The sequence below is a fragment of the Thalassophryne amazonica genome, chromosome 2 (assembly GCF_902500255.1).
Source record: "Thalassophryne amazonica chromosome 2, fThaAma1.1, whole genome shotgun sequence".
NCBI classification, from domain to species: Eukaryota; Metazoa; Chordata; class Actinopteri; order Batrachoidiformes; family Batrachoididae; genus Thalassophryne; species Thalassophryne amazonica.
In genome coordinates, this window is record NC_047104.1 from 157,899,302 (window position 1) to 157,918,880 (window position 19,579).

The window sequence follows — 19,579 nt, forward strand, 5'->3', positions numbered from 1 at the left end:
ACAGAGAATCAGTTTGTCGTGTCCACCTGGGGGGTGTTTGGCGGTGGTAGGAAGTCCAGGAGCGCCGGCTTTAATCCTTGCGGGCGCTGGAGAGCGAGCCACGAATCACTCCACCAGAGGGACGTTGTTTTTATGTTTTTACACTTTTAAGCACAGGTGAATAGTAAACAGTTTCTGTTTGGAACCGCTTTCTGGTTATTTTTAGCGCTGGGTCCTGTCTGACGCAGGTCCGCTCCTCAACCCGCGTCGACACATAACAGTAGTTCCCGGCCATTCCATAATGGACCCAGCGGCAGAGGCGGTTCCTTTTGCCGAAAAGATTCAAGAACACTTGGAGAAAATATGGGAGCAATTACAGCATCTCGCAAATCAAATTAAACAAACAGACGCCCATGTTACGGAGCTTGCAGCTCAAGCCATTCCGCTTCCTGCAGCGCCAGCTGCGGCATCATCGATACCAGGGCAGATAACTCCGTCACCCAGAGATTCGGTGTTTGAACCGATCATTTGTCATCCGGAGCCTTATGCGGGAGACGTCGAAGCTTGTGCTTCGTTTCTGATGCAATGTTCTCTGGTTTTTGCTCAGCGACCGGCTTCTTTCTCTTCTGATGGAAGCCGTGTTTCGTATGTGACAAATTTGCTCCGAGGTGACGCCTTAGCTTGGGTCACAGCGTTGTGGAGTAACAACTCGCCATTGTTAGGGTCCTTTAAGGATTTCTCCCGGGAGTTCCGACTGGTTTTTGACCATCCGGTGAAAACGAATACCGTTGCTCAACGGTTGCTGAATCTCAAGCAGGGGAGGCGGAGTGCGGCGGAATATTCCGTGGACTTCCGGATTTTTTCTGCTCAATCAGGTTGGAATGCCACAGCATTACGGGGCGTGTTTGTAGACGGGTTAAATGAGTCATTAAAAGACGAGCTGGCGGTCCGTGATGAGCCAAACGATTTAGACGAGCTAATATCGTTGGTGATTCGTCTAGATGATCGGATGAAGGAGCGTGGACGCGAGAGAGGACGCCCATCAGAGCGTTTTTTTTTGTCTCGGGGCTTTCCCCGACACAAAGCTGGGCCGCCTCTTCTTCGCCCCACTGAGGCTCCTCCGACGGGACCTCCGGCTCCTCCTATTGACGAGCCCATGCAGCTCGGACGAGTCGAGATTCCTGTATTGCCCCGACACGTAAGCGTCAAGAGAAATAACGGTGACGTAACTCCAAGTGTTCTGGGACAGGCAAAAGAACCCACATAAAAAAACAACAAAAAAAAAACAATTCTAGCACAAGTAAATGTTTTGTTTTCTTTAATCAGGGGTTATACTTGTTTGGGGAGGTAGGGGCGTATCTGGTGGAGTGATAGGCGGTTAGAAGCCCGCCTGGGCTCACTTACTTGTCAATTTTGTATGTGTTTTTAGGTGTTTTCTGTTTGGGTTGTTGGGTCGTTTTGTTTTGTTGTTTTTATTTCTCTACATTCCTAACCCCAACCTCACTTGCCCTTAGACCGCTTGTCTTGTGGGTTGTGGGGTGGTGCAGGTTGGTCACGCTGAGCATTCTCAGACGACCTCTGCACCTAGGGGGGGGGGGGTGTTAGAGGCGTTCTTTTTAGTTTGGTTAGGGCCCGGTTCCACTCCAGCCTCGGTGAGCCTTTGTACCGATTGTCATGGGTGTTGCCGCGGTGTGGTGCAGCGGAGACATGCCTCAGTCGGAGGGGTGGGCCGATCTGTTGCCGTTTGCCATTTCGGTAGTTCCACCCCTCCCGAGTGGCTGGGGTATGGTCGAGTTGGGGCACCGGACGTATTTCCGGTTCTCCGCTGCGCCTTGGGGTTGGAGCTGGGTTAGTTTTTACCTGTTCCCTTCTCCGGCTTGATATTTTGAGCCGTTCGCCAAAATAGAGCCGCCGAAGGGCTCTGGGAGGGACCTGGGGTCTTTCGGGGTGCCGGGGAGGGTAACAGGGTTTATGGTCGTTTTATATCCCCCCGGGGTTGTTTTTGGTTGTCCTCCGGGGGTTGGTTTTTGGTTTTATTTGTTTCCTTCCGGGTTCCGCCTCCAGGGTTGATGGGACGGTCCTCTGGGGGGGAACTGGCTTGGGACCGACCGGCCAAGTGTGACCGGATCTGGGGTTCCGGGGTTGTGGGGAGGGTACCTCCTGGGGTTGATGATACGGTCCCCTGGGGGGCACCGTTTTACTCCATGTAGACCTGGGGACCTTTGTGGGATTACGGTTTTGGCTGTTCCTCCTGGAACTGGCAATGAAGGCCTTCTGAGGGGGGGTTGGGCTCTGCAGGTCATTCTGGGGGGGGTTGTTTGTTATTTTTCTTTTATGCATTTACGTTTGTACTGTGTTTGTGGGACTGTGTTGGGTTTTTGTGTTTGGGAGTTTTTCTTTTCCTCCCGGGGTTTGATGGGACGGTCCCCTGGGGAGGTTTTGGGTGGGTTTGATGTTTTTTTGTGTGAGTGGACTTGTTCTGGGGACTGTTTTGGGGCTTTTGTTGATTCCAGCCGGCCTTCCAGCTGCGGTGCCTGTCTTGCCGTCTGCTTCCTGACGTGGACCCCGGAGGGAGGTGCTGTTCTCGGGCCTGGTCTGTTCGGTCGCCGGGAGGCTTCCCGTTGATGGGGGGTGTTGGGTATTTTCTCCTCCAAACATTTTTAAACCTTTAACAAGACAAACAGAGTCAAGAAACACCAGTGAGACAGAAAGTCAAATTTTACGCGCGGAGTGCAGTCAGGCTGTACACCAAGGCTACACTAAAGTCTGGCCTGCTTTTCCGCTCTTTTTATTAAGAGACGCCCTCATCACATAAACAAAAAACTTGTCCTAAGGGTGGGGGTGATGACGCAAGACAAGTTTCTTCCCGTAACATAAACGCATACGTCAATAAGTGCAGCTGTAAGGAAGAACACTTTCTTTTACACAGGTCAGCACATCTCGTTCGTCTGTTGCAGTTGCTGTTCTGCATCTGCCTGAAGTGTCCTGTCCTTCACACTCCTTCACACTAAGCACCACATCACAACAGTCAAAACGTTCTCTTACTCCCAGTCGTTAGAGGCTGCGAAAACAAAGTTATATTATAATAATAAGTACATCCAGCCCTTCATTCCCAGCTCAGATTGACCCCAGAGTGCTAAAACAAAATTGAATTCTCAGGCTTGGTTAAGACAGGTGCAAAACAGCACAACACCGTTCTCATGAGAAAGAAGACAAAGCTAAAACAAGGTTGAATAACACATACATTCTCAGGGTGAAGTGCAAAACAGCACAACACCGTTCTCATGAGAAAGAAGACAAAGCTAAAACAAGGTTGAATAACACGTACATTCTCAGGGTGAAGTGCAAAACAGCACAACACCGTTCTCATGAGAAAGAAGACAAATGTACAAATGTTTAACAGTGATAACATATATACAAAATCTTTAACATTCCCCTCCTGTTTATCGCCTGTTAAACATACAGTAGGCATCACTCAGCTTAGCACTTCTTTTTGAGATTTTCACTAAGAGGTTCATCATGGTATGTTTTCTCTATAGGCTTACACCCCAGAGGTGATGTCATCATTGTCACCATCATCGGTGTCTGGGTCATCATACTTCCATTGGTCTGGGTACAGGTCAGGAGAGCCATCGTCCTCCTCGTCGTCGTCTGTCCCCAGAAGTGGATATGATGCTGGACCCCCTCCTGGTCCTGGACTTATTGCTGTGGTTATCATTCTATTTACAAGGCCTCGGAGACATGGAATACAACAACATCCACACAATGTTAGAATTGCAGCAAATACTGCTATAGACACTAATAGTGAAGAAATCAAAGACCTCCATTTTCCCATCCCTTCCAGCCACCAATCCCAGCCTTCGGTGTTTACTCCACTGTGCTCTTTCATCTTCCTGTTCAACGTCCTCAGCCCGTCAATGGCTTGAGTGAGACTGCCGTCTGCAGCTGTGTTGTTGGGAATGAATGTGCAGCATCGTTCTCCGAACATGGCACAAACACCTCCTTTCTCTGCCAACAACATATCCAGAGCAATACGATTCTGGAAGGCCATAAGGGACGTGGCTTCTAACTGTGAATGGACAGCCTTAAATCCTTCCTCAGTCCAATTTCCTAATTTCTGTACATTGTAGTGGATGTAGTTTATTCTGTCCATGTTTTTATTAATTGAACACCACCAACAGATGGAAGATTCGAATCCAGCTGCTATTTGATCAACCAGTTTATACTCGTCAGGCACTCCGCTGGGGACTCCTATTGCGTCAATATATGTTGGATTTCCCACTCCTTTCCAATCTCTTTTTACTCTATGTCTGGCTATGCCTTTCTGCCAATCTTCAGGAATAAGAGAGGCTGCATATGTCGTAACGTCTTCAGGGGTCATGGGTATGGCTTCAACTGGTAACAATAATGATATTAATGCACAATAACCTGACACATTCCGTGGCAGTCTGTCAAAGATTCTGTTATCCCCACACCACCACCATACGTCACTCCTCCCGACAGGTTTGAATGTGGGAGTACTATGGACCACATTCTTACACCAGGCGGTGTGGTTTAAGCTACCCAAAGTACTTGTCCCTGTCAAGTGTACACATGTATGGTTAGCATGCCCAACTTTGCTTGAGAATAAAGGTTTAATCTTAGTCAATTTGGTCACTGGATAGATCTTGTCCCACTTAGAACAATTGTTGTTTGCCGCAATGTATGTCTGTGTCATAGCAGTCAGTAGACAGTCTTTGGGTAATGCTGCCGGTATTACCTGTAATATAGGTCTGGGTCCCATACATACAACACAGTCCTTCTTTGCTGCTAGTCCTGTTTGTTCTGCCATTAAAAGCCAATTGTTATTTTGTCCACTAATTCCTGTAGTTACTAGGAACCAGTCATCTGCCTTCATGTCTTTTGTGCCTTGTACAGACACACCCTTTGCTTGTATGGGCACCCCCTTTGCTTGTATGGACACCCCCTTTGACGTACTTAATTCGGTCAATATTGGTTGCTGTACTCTATCTGTTTCACAGAGGAAAGAATGGAAATACGGATCTTTTCCTTGTTTGTATACCCAAAGGAGGAACAACCAACAGTCTCCCTCTATATCAGGTGGGAATATGGTTCCTTTTTCTGTGGTATTCACCACTATAGACAGCTTATCATCTGTTTGATACATTTTGAGAATTTGACTCTGGTACTTAGCCCACTCGGTTTGTGCCCATCTTGGTGTCCATCTACTCCATTCATCGGCTACCAACGTTTCCCATCTCCTATCTTGTTGATCGTTGGTCATATACCATGAGAAACTATTTCCGTAATTAGTCCCTCTGTCACCATCCGGCATTCCATGGGTAAGACCACTATATGGTACAGAGATGATCACAGAAGTATTTCTAGGAATGCAGGCTTGTACACCAAATCGGTACGCATTATTCCCATCACAGCTATGTACTGTGGCATTTATTATCGGACTGGGGTCTTCGTTACTTCTTTTTGGTCTCTGCAATCTGCGGATGTGATCCTTATTATCATGTCCCGTGCTCATGGCTTTTAATAATAATCCCAATTCAAAAAAGAAAAGTAGCATAACAAGGACTGTCCGTGGGGTCCAGAAACCCTCGTTCTTTTTATTTTTTTCTTTCGCCATTTCTGCACACTACAGCACACCTATGTTCAGAACAGTGGCTTCTTAATGTCTTCTGCTAGCTTTCGTGTCTAACCTGGATCTTAACACCAAGCTCACACACTATTACTAGTCTTGTCCTACTGTTCTTACTGTTTGTCTGTGTCTGCAGAAATGACTTTCTTACAGTGAGTTAAATGAATCCATGTACTTCTTTCCCCAATTTTCAAAGCTGTGGGTGTTGTGAGTAGTACTTGATAGGGCCCTTCCCATTTAGGTGAATGCCAGTGTTTTCTCTTGATGCTTCTTATCAACACCCAGTCTCCAGGTACCACTTTAGGGTCCTCCTGTGGAGAAATGGGATCATCAGTGTTTGGAACTCTCCCTCGTTGTCCTTCTAACATTTTTCTCATGTAATCCGCCAAACTGGCTTCCTCAGGTACATCCCAAATTTGTCCATAATATGGCAATCGATATTTTCTGCCAAACAATGTTTCATACGGTGTCAACCCCATGGTACTAGTTATGTTTATATACATTTTTACCAAATCTACACAATGCGTCCATGGTCTGCCTGTTTCCTCCATTGTCTTTCTAAGTCTGTTTTTTACTGTTCCATTCATTCTTTCCACTAATCCGGCGCTTTGTGGATGATAAGAACACTGATTTTTGAGATTAACCTGTAGTGCTTCTCCTACGTATTGCACTATTGTATTAACAAAATGCGCTCCATTATCTGAATAGACTGTTTCTGGTATTCCAAATCGTGGGATGATGTCTTTGCATAATGCTTTAGCCACTGTAAGTGAATCTGCATGTTTTGTAGGGAACAATTCTACCCATTTTGAGAAGGCATCAATTATGACTAAACAAAATTCCTTCCCTTCATGTTTACTCATCTGTATATAATCCATATGAATCACTTGAAAGGGATATTGTGGTGTTGGAAATTTACCTCTTTGGGGTCTCAAATTGCCTTGTGAGTTGTGTTTTGCACATGTCATGCATGCTCTACAATGCTGTTTTGCATATGCATCGAACCCATAAAGACAAAAAATAGATTGCAATTGCGATATCATACCCCCTGATGAGACATGCGTCACGCCATGGCTCATAATAGCTGCCCATTTAAACATATTTTTTGGCAATATGGGTTTCTTTTGTGGTCATACGTACAAGTCATTTGCATACGTAGCTCCTTTAGCTATCCACATTTGTTTTTCTCTGTCAGTTGCCTGCTGTTGCATGTCAGCAAGCAGTGTATGACCTAAATGCAAATCTGGAGCAGTTTCCTGTACAACAAAAATAGAAGAAGCTGCTGCTGCCTCTTTTGCTGCTCTGTCAGCAAAATCATTTCCTTTTGAAACACTGTCAGAGCCATTGGTGTGAGCCGCACATTTGCATATAGCAATTTGTTGAGGCAACTTCACAGCTTGCAGTAGGGCAGTTAGGAGAGTGGCATGAGTCACTGGCTTTCCAGATGATGTCACCATTCCACGCTCCTCCCACAGTTTTGCAAACACATGCACTGTGCTGAAAGCGTACTGGCTGTCTGTATAAATTTTAGCAAGCTGCAGTTAAAGCAACTAATTCAGCTGCTTGTGCTGAAAATGACGATGGCAATGAAGCAGAATCTAATACTTCTGAATTTGTGACGACAGCATATCCAGATTGCGTTTGTCCATAAGCATTTTTAGTGGAAGAACCATCCACATACACGATTGTACTGTTTGGGATGGGTGTGTCCCGGAGGTCTGGGCGTGCTTTCGTACAGACCGTAGCTACATCAAGACAATTGTGCGGCTCACCATCCTCAGGTAAAGGTATCAATGTGGAGGGATTCAATGTTGTACATCGCTCTACCGTAAGGTGTGGCTGTGATAATAGCAAGGACATGCACGAAAGATGTCTTGCTGGGGACAAAAGGCTCATGTTTGTCTGCAACAGAAGTGCAGAGACTGCATGTGGAACTTTCAATGTCAGCTGATGGAATAGAACAACATTACTGCTACTTTGAACAGCCATAGAGGCTGCAACAACAGCCTGTACACATGGTGGTAAAGCACTTGCTACTGCATCCAGTTTAGATGAGTAGTAGGCAACTGGCCTCAATTTGAGCCATACACTTGAACCAAACACTAGTCATGAACTTATTCTTACAATCAACTGTTTGAATGAATGGTTTACTATAATCTGGTAGTGCCAAAACTGTGGATGACACTAATGTTTGTTTTACTTTTACAAAGGCTTCCTCAGCATCTTTGTTCCATTCCAACACGGTTGACATTGAAATATCATCTTTGTACATCAAATCAGAAAGTGGACTAGTCAATTCTGCATAGCAAGGAATCCATGCCCTGCAGTAATTTGTCAATCCAAGAAATGACATCATCTGCTTTTTGGTTTGTGGTTTTGGAGCGTGTAAAATTGCTTCCTTCCTGTCAGACAGGATCGTGCACCCTGTGGCTGATAACTCATGTCCTAAATATTTTACTTTATCCCTACACAACTGAACTTTGTTTCTACTCACTCTGTGGCCATTGTCAAATAAGAAACATAATAATGCTACTGTGTCAGTTATGCAGTTTTCTCGTGTGTCAGAGGCAATCAAAATGTCATCAACATACACTAATAGTTGGCTATCTGCCGGTGGAACGAAATTGGCTAAACATGCTGACATGACTTGAGAATAAATAGTTGGGCTCTCTGCGTAACCCTGCGGTAATCTGGTGAATGTATATCGTTGTCCTTTAAAGGTAAAAGCAAACCAGAATTGACTATCTGGATGTACTGGCACAGAGAAAAATGCATTACTTATGTCTCCGCGTACCTGACTCCATTTAGGGCCACATGCTTTCATCCACACCTGTTGGACTTCAGGTCCATTAAGGTGGTAAGATGTTCTAATGTTTTCTATATCCTGCATAAATCCCTCAATATCGACATGTGGCGATGGTATCATGTCGACTGCTGCTTTGATATTATCAGCATTCCATGTTCGATATACGAGCATGGTTGGTAGCTGTCCTGCTGTTCCTGCACGAGGATTTGGTACTTCTATCATAGGATAGGCACCTCCCTGATCACTATGTTCCACCATGGGAGGGGCTGTAGGCACTTTCGCTTGACTGCGTGTTTGTGGTTTTTCTGGTTTTTCTCTTTTTACCTTAGGTTTTACTGCCAAATCATACTGTGGTGGCGGTACATCGTCATCCTCTGGTAGAGGAGATAAAGGTCTCTTTGTCACCGACGATCCAGCCGGCGGTGATTGTTGAGGCTGTTCTGGCTCTCTGTGCTGAATTATCACATCTTCTTCTGCCTTACCTACAGCTTTCTTTTTCCTTGCTTTCTCTAATCGTCGCTTCTCTGCTCCTTTCCGTCTGTTCTCTGCTTCCTCCTCCCAAAATGCCACTAAATCTGCCCCTACTTTCTGCATCTTTTTCTCATCACCTTTATGTTCCCGTTCTAACTCCTTCTTCAGCTTTTGTATGCTGATCAGGTTCAGTCGTCCGTCAAAGTCATGTTTATTTATCCAGGTCTCCAATTTCTTTGTTGCTTTTGGATTTTTTGCCTCCATAAATTTCCAGTCGTCAGTTGATAAATTTTCCTTATTTTTAGACGTCTTACCCCCCATTTTTATTATCCCTTGTTATAATTTGGACTTCAGACGGGGGCACACCTAGGGTGTTCTAAATCTGAAGTTTTCACACTTTCTTTGGACGTGACAATTAATTTGCCGTCGTGTGGTTGATTCCTTTCACCTCCCCGTAGGAAGCAGAATCACTTGCCTGCTGCTTCCACACGCACGGTTGTCACTAACGTTGTCCAAAGTATTACACTTTCACACAGTTATTTACACTTACACAATACACTATGTACACATAGAAACACTTTTAATAATCGTATGCGTATTCTTATGCCAGGGGAGCTCGCCCTCCCGTGAAATTTAACTAATGTCCTGCATTAGGGGACTCCGCCGTCCCTGCCAAATTTAACTGCTTTTTTACAGTGCACGTATTTCTACCCGGGATTTCCTTTACGTATTAAAACAGAGGAGTCCGTATCCTCCTTCCGGAATTTAACTACGTGCGTCCCTCGCAACCGTAGAGGAGTCCGCCCTCCTTACAGAGTTTAACTGTGTTTCATTAACAGACGATTCTGTATCATCGCTTACGGAGTTTAACTGTTTTATGTGATCACTTTTATCCCCTACCGGTACGCGTATATAAACAGAGGAGTCCGCACCCTCCTTACAGAGTTTAACTGCTTTGCATTAACAGACGATTCTGTATCATCGCTTGCGGAATTTAACTGTTTATGTGATCTGATCACCACTCACTCAGTACTGTTTACAAAGAAATTTTACTCACTGACTCGACTTCCTGTCTGTCTTCTTCGGGAAAATCTCGTCAACCAGACGATGCCAACGGTGGTCGACAATTGCAGACACGATCAATCGATCGATCGGACCTTGGCCAAGGATTTACGTCTGGACTTGACGACCTCCGCCGGACACCTCCGGTGTTGTTGAGATCCCGGACGAGCCCCCAGTCAATGTTGGGTATTTTCTCCTCCAAACATTTTTAAAACCTTTAACAAGACAAACAGAGTCAAGAAACACCAGTGAGACAGAAAGTCAAATTTTACGCGCGGAGTGCAGTCAGGCTGTACACCAAGGCTACACTAAAGTCTGGCCTGCTTTTCCGCTCTTTTTATACGCCCTCATCACATAAACAAAAAACTTGTCCTAAGGGTGGGGGTGATGACGCAAGACAAGTTTCTTCCCGTAACATAAACGCATACGTCAATAAGTGCAGCTGTAAGGAAGAACACTTTCTTTTACACAGGTCAGCACATCTCGTTCGTCTGTTGCAGTTGCTGTTCTGCATCTGCCTGAAGTGTCCTGTCCTTCACACTCCTTCACACTAAGCACCACATCACAACAGTCAAAACGTTCTCTTACTCCCAGTCGTTAGAGGCTGCGAAAACAAAGTTATATTATAATAATAAGTACATCCAGCCCTTCATTCCCAGCTCAGATTGACCCCAGAGTGCTAAAACAAAATTGAATTCTCAGGCTTGGTTAAGACAGGTGCAAACAGCACAACACCGTTCTCATGAGAAAGAAGACAAAGCTAAAACAAGGTTGAATAACACGTACATTCTCAGGGTGAAGTGCAAAACAGCACAACACCGTTCTCATGAGAAAGAAGACAAAGCTAAAACAAGGTTGAATAACACGTACATTCTCAGGGTGAAGTGCAAAACAGCACAACACCGTTCTCATGAGAAAGAAGACAAATGTACAAATGTTTAACAGTGATAACATATATACAAAATCTTTAACAGGGGGGTACTGTTGTGTGTTGGGGGGGCGTGGCTGGATGTTTTGGTGTTCTTTTCTTTTCTTTGCTCTCCAGGTGGCATGAGGGCTGATTTGTCTGTGAAGAAGGTGCTGGCTGAAGAATCTTCACCCTCATCAACATCATGGAAAGCACCTGTGCTTGGTGCTCACGTGCAACCTGGACGACTTGCAGCTGAAGCAGATAATTGGATGGCGTTCTGCATTTAAGTCATGTGTGATTCAAGCAGAACTGCCGGGAACTCGACCTTGTGACGTTCGTTTGTGAGACGCTGAGGACCGCGCCTGGGTTTTGACACATCGAGCCTGTGAAGCAGGGAGGGGTGAGGACACATGCTGTCAGCACACACGAGAGGTAATTAAGTGTTTAAGTAATTGTTGATAGTAACTTGGTGTTTTGTTACACAGTATACTGGAATTGTGAAGAGAATTGTGCAGTTTGCTTCTCACTGCTGTGGCGTGAAGGATAAGTGATCCTCCACTTGTTGTGAGAAGCTGCTCATTTGCATAAAGTAAAAAAAAGGACACTGACCTGAGTGTGTTGCTGATAGCGTGTGTTTATTGGAAGATATAGTTGTATCTGTTGCCTTACCTCACCTTCTCTTTGCTTCACAGAGAATCAGTTTGTCGTGTCCACCTGGGGGGTGTTTGGCGGTGGTAGGAAGTCCAGGAGCGCTGGCTTTAATCCTTGCGGGCGCTGGAGAGCGAGCCACGAATCACTCCACCAGAGGGATGTTGTTTTTATGTTTTTACACTTTTAAGCACAGGTGAATAATAAATAGTTTCTGTTTGGAACCGCTTTCTGGTTATTTTTAGCGCTGGGTCCTGTCTGACGCAGGTCCGCTCCTCAACCCGCGTCGACACATAACACAACCAAGAGGATCAAATAAGGGGAAACAGACGACAACAGGGTACAGACCCATAACCTCGCCCCGGGCCAGGACCCAGCCTGACATTATGATTGACTGGCATTTATTTATAACAATACACTACTTTCATTTCGACTCTCCCTGAGCTTTTCTGCATCCAGATTGGCTTTGTGGGTTTTTTTTTGTTTTGTTTTGTTTTTAGTCCAATCAAATTTCCTCCTGATGACTCCAGGTGAAAAAAGTCCTTCTGAATTTCCTTCTGATGTTAAAACAAATGATGACGATGCTGAGGACGGTCATGTTGTTTGAGTTTGCTGTGCAGCAGAGTGTGTGACTCACACCCGGTGCTCTGGTCTGAGCCCGGCTGAGCACATCCCATCACCAGAGTCCGCTCGCTTGACTCGCCTCAGTGCTTTGGGCTGCGGCCTGAGCGGACATTCACACTCACACCTACGGTCACCTGTTCACCTGCATGTCTGTGGAGGTGGGAGGGAGCTGGACCACTCGGGGGTGGGGGGGTGCTGGGACCTGGGACCTTCTCACTGAGTGCATACGTCACAAAAAAAAAGTGAAGCTGACAGGAAATGTGAAGCTTAGGTATATTGTGTGTGTGTGTGTGTGTGGGGGGGGGGGGGTTGTGAAAATTTTTACTTGGGTCTGTTTTTAATGTATAATTGCTGAAAGAGGAAAACAGATTCAGTTGCAGATTTTCTGGGAACTGAAGTATGTCGGTGTTCTGTCAGACTGTCATTGAACTATTTACAAAGACAGAAAGACTGTTTGTTTCAAGTGACGAACAGCTTTGGTAAGTTTAAATGATTTTTATGTCTGTACACACTATCGATTGTGTCGCTGTACAGATGTAGTTAGTAAATCTCACTCCCAACAGCTCAAAAGGATTTTCTGGTCACAAGGTCAGAGCCCTGGGTTTTAACCTTCTGGTTAGAGAGTCCCACTCTCATGCTGAGGATCGTGAGTTCGCATCCCGAGGGGGGAGAATGGGCGGAGTCATAACAACACGATGCAGAGTGCAGCAGCCACTGCTTTAGATCACTGTTGCTGGTGTGAATGACGTCTGTGTCAGATGCGTTTATGTCCAGCAGGTTGCCTGAAATCTCTTTCATTCTGATTGTGCTGTGTTTATGGCATTTTTGCTTACTTGGTGGTTGTATGGCTGTTATGAGTTTTGCCAGTGATTTTTGGGTACATGAGATGTCTTTTGCGATACTGCATGATGTGATAGTGTTTCGTTTTGGGAAAATAGGTGTAAACTGCACGGCCCACCATTGAGTGTTACAACATCTCAGTGCTACTGGTGCCGAAGTTTCCGCAGGACCTCCCACCTGTTGGTGTTGGCAGCAACACAGATGGGCAGCAGGCGGGGCAGCGTGTTTTGGGTGTGGACCCAGGCCACAGACAGGGTCACTTTGGAACCAGACTCTGTGTAGTTATATCTGAGGAGTTCATAGGGGCCGATCACTGGTATCTCCAAAATACTGCAAAGAGAGAGAGAAATCCACATGCTGCATTACACACCCTGCATTCTGCACCCACACTGCAAATGTGCACATTTAAGAGGTCCGTAGTCTCCAGGTAACATACAGATGCCGTGTCCACATTTTAAATAATCAGGGCTGGAGGGAAAATGTTCTGTGGCCTTTCAAACTGTAAAGCTCACAGTCAGTGAAAATCCAAACTTGTTTCTGAGAAACTACCAATTTTCCTAACAACTTAGCATCAGGCTAGAAAATTTGACCTTGACCTTTGACCTTGATTGTTGATGAATTCTCTTCAAAATTACATCACTTCTTCCCATTCATAGGCCCAAGTGTTACCATGGCAACACTATCAGAAACAAGAAAATTAACCTGCGACTCAGATGGTAGAAAACGCTGAGCCTGAAATCGTTCACAGACCTCAGTTTTTGATTTTGTCCAACCATAGTGGGCGGGGCATAGCAGGATTATAACTGGTATGCTAGTACTGTGAAAAGTTTTTTTTTTCCTTGTAAAACAGCTTCATCCAGGAACTGGAATGTGGGGAAATTGACAAACGGGAGGATGACAGTCCAGACTACATTTATTAGTGCTTTACATTGATGCCTTATATTCACCCATTCTCACATACACATATCAATGTGCCAAGACCCTTGGACATTAAGGACTTTGGCCAAGGGTCTGAGTCATTTTCCAGTCTGATGGGGCTTTAAACCAGCAGATAACTTTGCTCTAAATATTCTCTTAGCTGCTGCATTACAAGGATCCTCTGGTCACAAGCCCACCACATTAACCACATTAACCATGACCATACCAACTGCACTTTATTATTTAAATGGCACATAATGTGAGTGTAAAGTAAGGCACAGGCCTACAGCAGATTGTATTTAGTCACTTAATGAGTTATGGACGTGTTTTGGGCACAACATGAATTAAACCAATCAGATTGTCAGTTGTAAGAACCTGGTGTTCTGCTATTCAGACAGCAGACTTAAGTGAAAGGTTTTATTTATTCATTTATTTTATTAAGTACTTTTGCATTTTTAAATAACATCAAGTGTCCAGGGCTCTCCCTAAGCAATGGCACAATGTCGCTGCACCATCACACAGATTGTCAAATTTAGTGTATCCCTTTCTGTTTTCCTTTGTAATTATTTATTTTTTCACATCTTCACAAGTTGTGGCTCTTTTTTCCTGTTTTTTATTTTCTCCAACTTGTAAAACTGAACCATTTTTAAGTTTTTTTTTTTTAAGGTTGGTAGAATGGGTCCCTGCGTGATTTTTTTTTTTTTTATCCCTCTTTCTCTTTGTTTCAGCAGATGCATTTATAATTTTATTTGAGTTACCGTGTTTGTGAAGCATTATGTGTTTCCCAAAAAAGCAAAAATTAAAAAGGGAAAACACAGAAGGAAGAGTGGACTTCTTCCTGTTTGTCCGTGTGTCCGGGGACGGAGCTGTGTGAGCGGAGTGCTGAGCCGCTCACACCGGGCAGAGAGACACAGCAGCCGTCCACCGGGGGAACAGTCAGTCCCCACGTAGAGCGGAGAGCAGCCAGCGGACCAAACAGTGTGTTTTTAAAAACAGACAAACACACTGTTTCACTTTAAATGTGCAGTCAGTCAATTTCAGATGGTCAGCGTGGACCATTTTTTCTCCTTAAAGGCTTAATTTTACTCTGTGTGTCACGTTGGAAAGCTGTAGCTATTGTAATAATTTGATTAGCGTTTACACGGCTTATGCACATGCTCTAGTCTTCTTCTGTTTTTTTTTTCTGGGGATGTTACAGCGCCACACACAGACCTGACAGATGTACTACAACGTTAAACTGAGCTTCGAGGCACAGAATTTGCCTCGAACATTTTTTGTAATCGAATTATTCGAGTTACTCGACTAATCGTTTCAGCCCTATTTTGAACTTGAACATATATTTTGGTTTTATTTTTTCTTCTGTTGTATTTGGTTATCTTTGTTGTTTTACTTCATTTTCTATTTACCCTTGAGTTCACCTTTAGTTCTTGGTCACCTTGTGTTCATTTAGTTTTCACGTGTATTTGTTCTTCTTCCTTTCCCTGAGTTGATGCACCTGTTACTCATTAGATTGTTTTTGTATTTTAGCTGTCACGTGTCTCCGACTCAGTTGCCTGTAGATTCACTGTGGTTCCTGCTGTTCTATGTCCGTCAGTATTTTGTGATTGCCTGTTATCACCTGTTTTTCATGTTACTCTGCTCTCTCAGCCCCATTTTATCACTGTTTGGATTTTTGGTCACTTTGGGTATTTTGTAGATAAATAAATCACCTTGGCATTTGCACCTACCTTCTGCCAAATATAATACCAAATGAATTAACTACAAACACATATTGTTGAATGTCAAATCCATGGTGCTTGTGGACAGAAATAGAATAACTGTGTCACTGTCCATGCACTTTTGCATCCATTTGTAGATAAATGTGCCCAAACCCTCCAGTCTGTCAACATAGTTACTCAAAAACAATAAAAGCTGTTATCTTGTAGCTCGCCATGTTCAAAGTGCACATAGTGAGGACAATCTCTGTCAAACCGGGTGAACTTTGATGGACCGGATGAATGCAAAAACCAACTTTGTTTTATTGATGTAATATGACAGATTTGTTTGCCACCTGCTGGATGGTTGGTGGATGCCGGATTAATGACGGATTGTCCATAAGAGAGACAGAGACCTTTTCTACGAGGCATACTGTACCTGGTGCACTGCGGCTTTGAAGATTGATTGGTTGATTTTATGTTACAGGTACAACACACCTGTGACTAATGTGGTGAGTTCGTCCAGCCTCGCTGCACTCAGCACCCTGAACTGCACTGATTTTTCCCACGGCACAGACAGCACTGTGTCTACGGACATGCCATAAACCCACCGTGAAGATTGGGCCCCTCATCTCTGCACCACATCACCACCATAAACCCCGGAGAAGATGCTGTTTAGGACGTACCTCTCTGTAGGCGAGGTGAAGCTGAAGCTTATTTTGACCATGTGGAATGGCAGCACGTACACCACTGAGTCGGATCTGGGGCTTGGGTCCGTGACTGTGTGTCTGTCACTGCAGCTGGACAGTCCATTCTCCACTGGAATGACACATTTTCATTTGCTGTCTCATTTACATTTTAAATGCTTTTACATCAAGCATAAAGGTTTGGAAATGTAAAAGCAAGGAGGTTCTAAAGTAGGTCACACCAAGAAAAAAATGTAGTCCAGCATTAGGTCCAACTCCAAGTATATTTTATTTTATTGCTTTTATTGTACGTCTGCATTTTTTGGAGGTAAATAATGGCATGTCACCGTACCGCTAAGAGACAGCTGCATGGGGACGTCACTGAGGGCTTTGTTGTTTGGGACGTGCCACAATTGGGGAAAAGGAATGAAGTCCTCCACCATCAGGTAGATGAAATATGTTCCTGCTGCTGCTCCTCCAGTGAAGGACAAAACACATGTCTCCTGAAACAGTGTTCAGAAAGTTTTAGAAACTTTCATCACACTTAGACTGAGCTGTCAGTCATCAACAATCATCTCATAATTATCGTTAAAAAACCAAGACAGAGGAATGTGCAGGGGATAGACAGCTAGGTAGACCTTTGACAGGAAGCAGAAAGTTTGACCACATTACACCCATTTTGGCGTCTCTTCACTGGCTTCCTGTCCCAGTGAGATCAGATTTTAAGGTTCTGCTACTAACCTATAAAATTATTCATGGACTGGCACCTCCCTACCTAGCTGACCTAATTAAACCTTACGTACCGGCCCGGCCTTTGTGTTCTCAGGGTACAGGACTACTTTGTGTCCCTAGGATGAATAAAAAGTGGGTCACAGAGCTTTCTCTTATCGTGACCCTGTTCTGTGGAATGATCTCCTGGCATCAATAAAACAATCAGATTCTGTGGAAACTTTTAAGTCCAGACTTAAGATGCACTTATTTTCCCTTTCATATGGCAGCATACTGGTACAGTTTTGTTTTACGCTTTTTACTCTTTTAATTCATTTTATTAGTAAACAGAGCATGCCGCAGCCTCAACTTTACCTAAATTCTGGGTCTTTTAGTGAAGCTTAGGGCTAGTGGTCTAGTATTTTACTGTTTTTCTTGTTGTTTAATGCTGACAAATTATACTGTATTTCTTGTCTTTCTGATACCTGATTCTGTTTTTTCCTCTCTGTTTGAGGTGCAGCTCCATCCAGAGATGGGTGTGGTGTCTGTTCCTGAAACCCTCCTGTTCACCGGTAACATTTCCTGTATATTCGTTTTGTGAATTATTTTGTAATTTATGTTTGTATCATGGCCCAAGCAGAGGGTCACCCCTTTGAGTCTGGTCTGCTTGAGGTTTCTTCCTCAGAGGGAGTTTTTTCTTACCACTGTTGCCTCTGTTGTTACTCTGGGGGTTAGTAAGGTTAGACCTTACTTGTGTGAAGCATCTTGAGGCAAATTTGTTGTGATTTGGTGCTACATAAATGAAAATAAAAAATAAATAGGTTGGCAGGTAGGTTGGTCGGCATTCAGAAAATGACTGATGTAATGTGTTGGACTCACTTCATCCAGTTGTAAAAATGAGTGTTGAGTGCACGTGATGCACTCGTTCTGGTCACGACTGGCAAAGCGACATCGCACCCTGTCTCCATCCACGTCTTTGACTGACAGGCGGAAGCTTTTAGAGCAGCTCTCCTGGGCTCTGCACACACACACACACACACACACACACACACACACACACACACACACACACACACACACACACACACACACACACACACACACACACACACACACACACACACACACACACACACAAAACACCAGCATTACAGCCAGAATTCTCATTTGTTTGTTGACTCATTCATTCATTCATTCATTCATTAATCATGCAAATGATGTAAGTAGGTGTCCTTATGTGTGTCAAAAATCCAAACTTTGCTCACTTCAAGACTGTGACACAGGACACCTGGTGACAAATGATCACGTGTGAATGTGTTTGTCCATAAGTATCCGGGCTGCAACAGACTCGTGACTTGTCCAGGGCGTCTTGGCTGGAATAAGCTGGTATATAAAATGAATGATTGTAAACGGACGGGTAAGATGGTGGCGGGGCAGTCGGGGTTCGGGTTTGCGTGTCGCTGCTACTCGCTCACATACCACAGTAACGGCGGCGTAGTACGTACTGAGGTTGGTTCATACTCCGTGTTGGGATGCAGGGTGTGTGTTCGTTACCTCAGAGGAAGTGGAAGAGCAGCAAACGGAGGCTGGTTGAGTCTTTGACTATTTCCTCGAATTACGGGGTCCGTCTTCAGTGACACAAAAAACTCTGTGTTTTCCCTGAAGGACAGAAGATCAGAGCAGATCTGCAGTGAATTTTTGGTAATACTTTCAGTAACAATGACTAATGGATAAAACATTGATTAAATATGACCAAAGTAAGGTGTAACACACGTGTGTGGTTGCTGGGCTGCTCAGACACCTGTGGGTTAGATCACAGAGACATGCACCACATGATGACTATAGTGTCAAAGGTCAACAGCATCCAGCAACTCGAATATCAAAATCATATTAGAGCTTGATAAATGTCTGTCTGTTCCCCGACTCCTCCCAGGTCCTTTTTAGCAGTTTATGCAAAACTTAGTATGTGGATGATGGTCAACCCCAGAGTTGCCCTGAAAGGGTTTGTTTTGGCAAAGGTCAAGGTCACTGGAGTCCAAAGTCACAATTGTGATTCCTCCCCTCCCCCACTATAATATATTATCCACCACAGTTGAAGGGTTCTGGGATCGCCAGGTGAGGTCAAATATGCCAAAGGTCAATCATGGGAGTGAAGGTCATTTGAGTCAAAGATCCAAACTAAAGTTTTTCACTCTGATTTTCACCAAACACGGCCCACATGTACAGGTGGGTAATAGTCCAGCAGAGTCAAATTTACCAAAGGTCACTCATTGGGACCAAGGTCACATCAAAGATGACAGTGGGCAACCGAGGTCAGAGGAAAACCTGTTGGGACCCACTGCCCTAAAGGAAACACGCCTATCTCACATGTCAGGGGCATTCATTTAAGAAAACGGCACAGACAATGAAGACCAGGAACCTTTCAGGTTTCTTGAATGATGTCCTTAGAGAGCTACAAAAAGTGTTAATTTTAACAGTGTAAACAATGGAATTAAGGACCTGCTAAAACCAGGGAATGGTAAGAATATCAAGTGCTTTTGATGCCATGTAAAGTTAACCTTGTCCTTGACCTCGATGTCAAGC

General features: G+C 44.4%; 1 protein-coding gene across 1 annotated transcript in view; it reads right to left on the reverse strand.

The window, feature by feature from the left end:
- Nucleotides 1–19,579, reverse strand: part of LOC117504561 — a 47,323-nt gene that overhangs the window by 16,155 nt on the left and 11,589 nt on the right. Inside the window, exons 3-7 of the mRNA XM_034164018.1 lie at nucleotides 18,551–18,655; nucleotides 17,876–18,014; nucleotides 16,641–16,791; nucleotides 16,289–16,421; nucleotides 13,168–13,320 (exon numbers count right to left, since the gene is read on the reverse strand). Coding sequence (XP_034019909.1) covers nucleotides 13,168–13,320; nucleotides 16,289–16,421; nucleotides 16,641–16,791; nucleotides 17,876–18,014; nucleotides 18,551–18,655 — 681 coding nt within the window. The remainder of the gene's footprint in view (nucleotides 1–13,167; nucleotides 13,321–16,288; nucleotides 16,422–16,640; nucleotides 16,792–17,875; nucleotides 18,015–18,550; nucleotides 18,656–19,579) is intronic.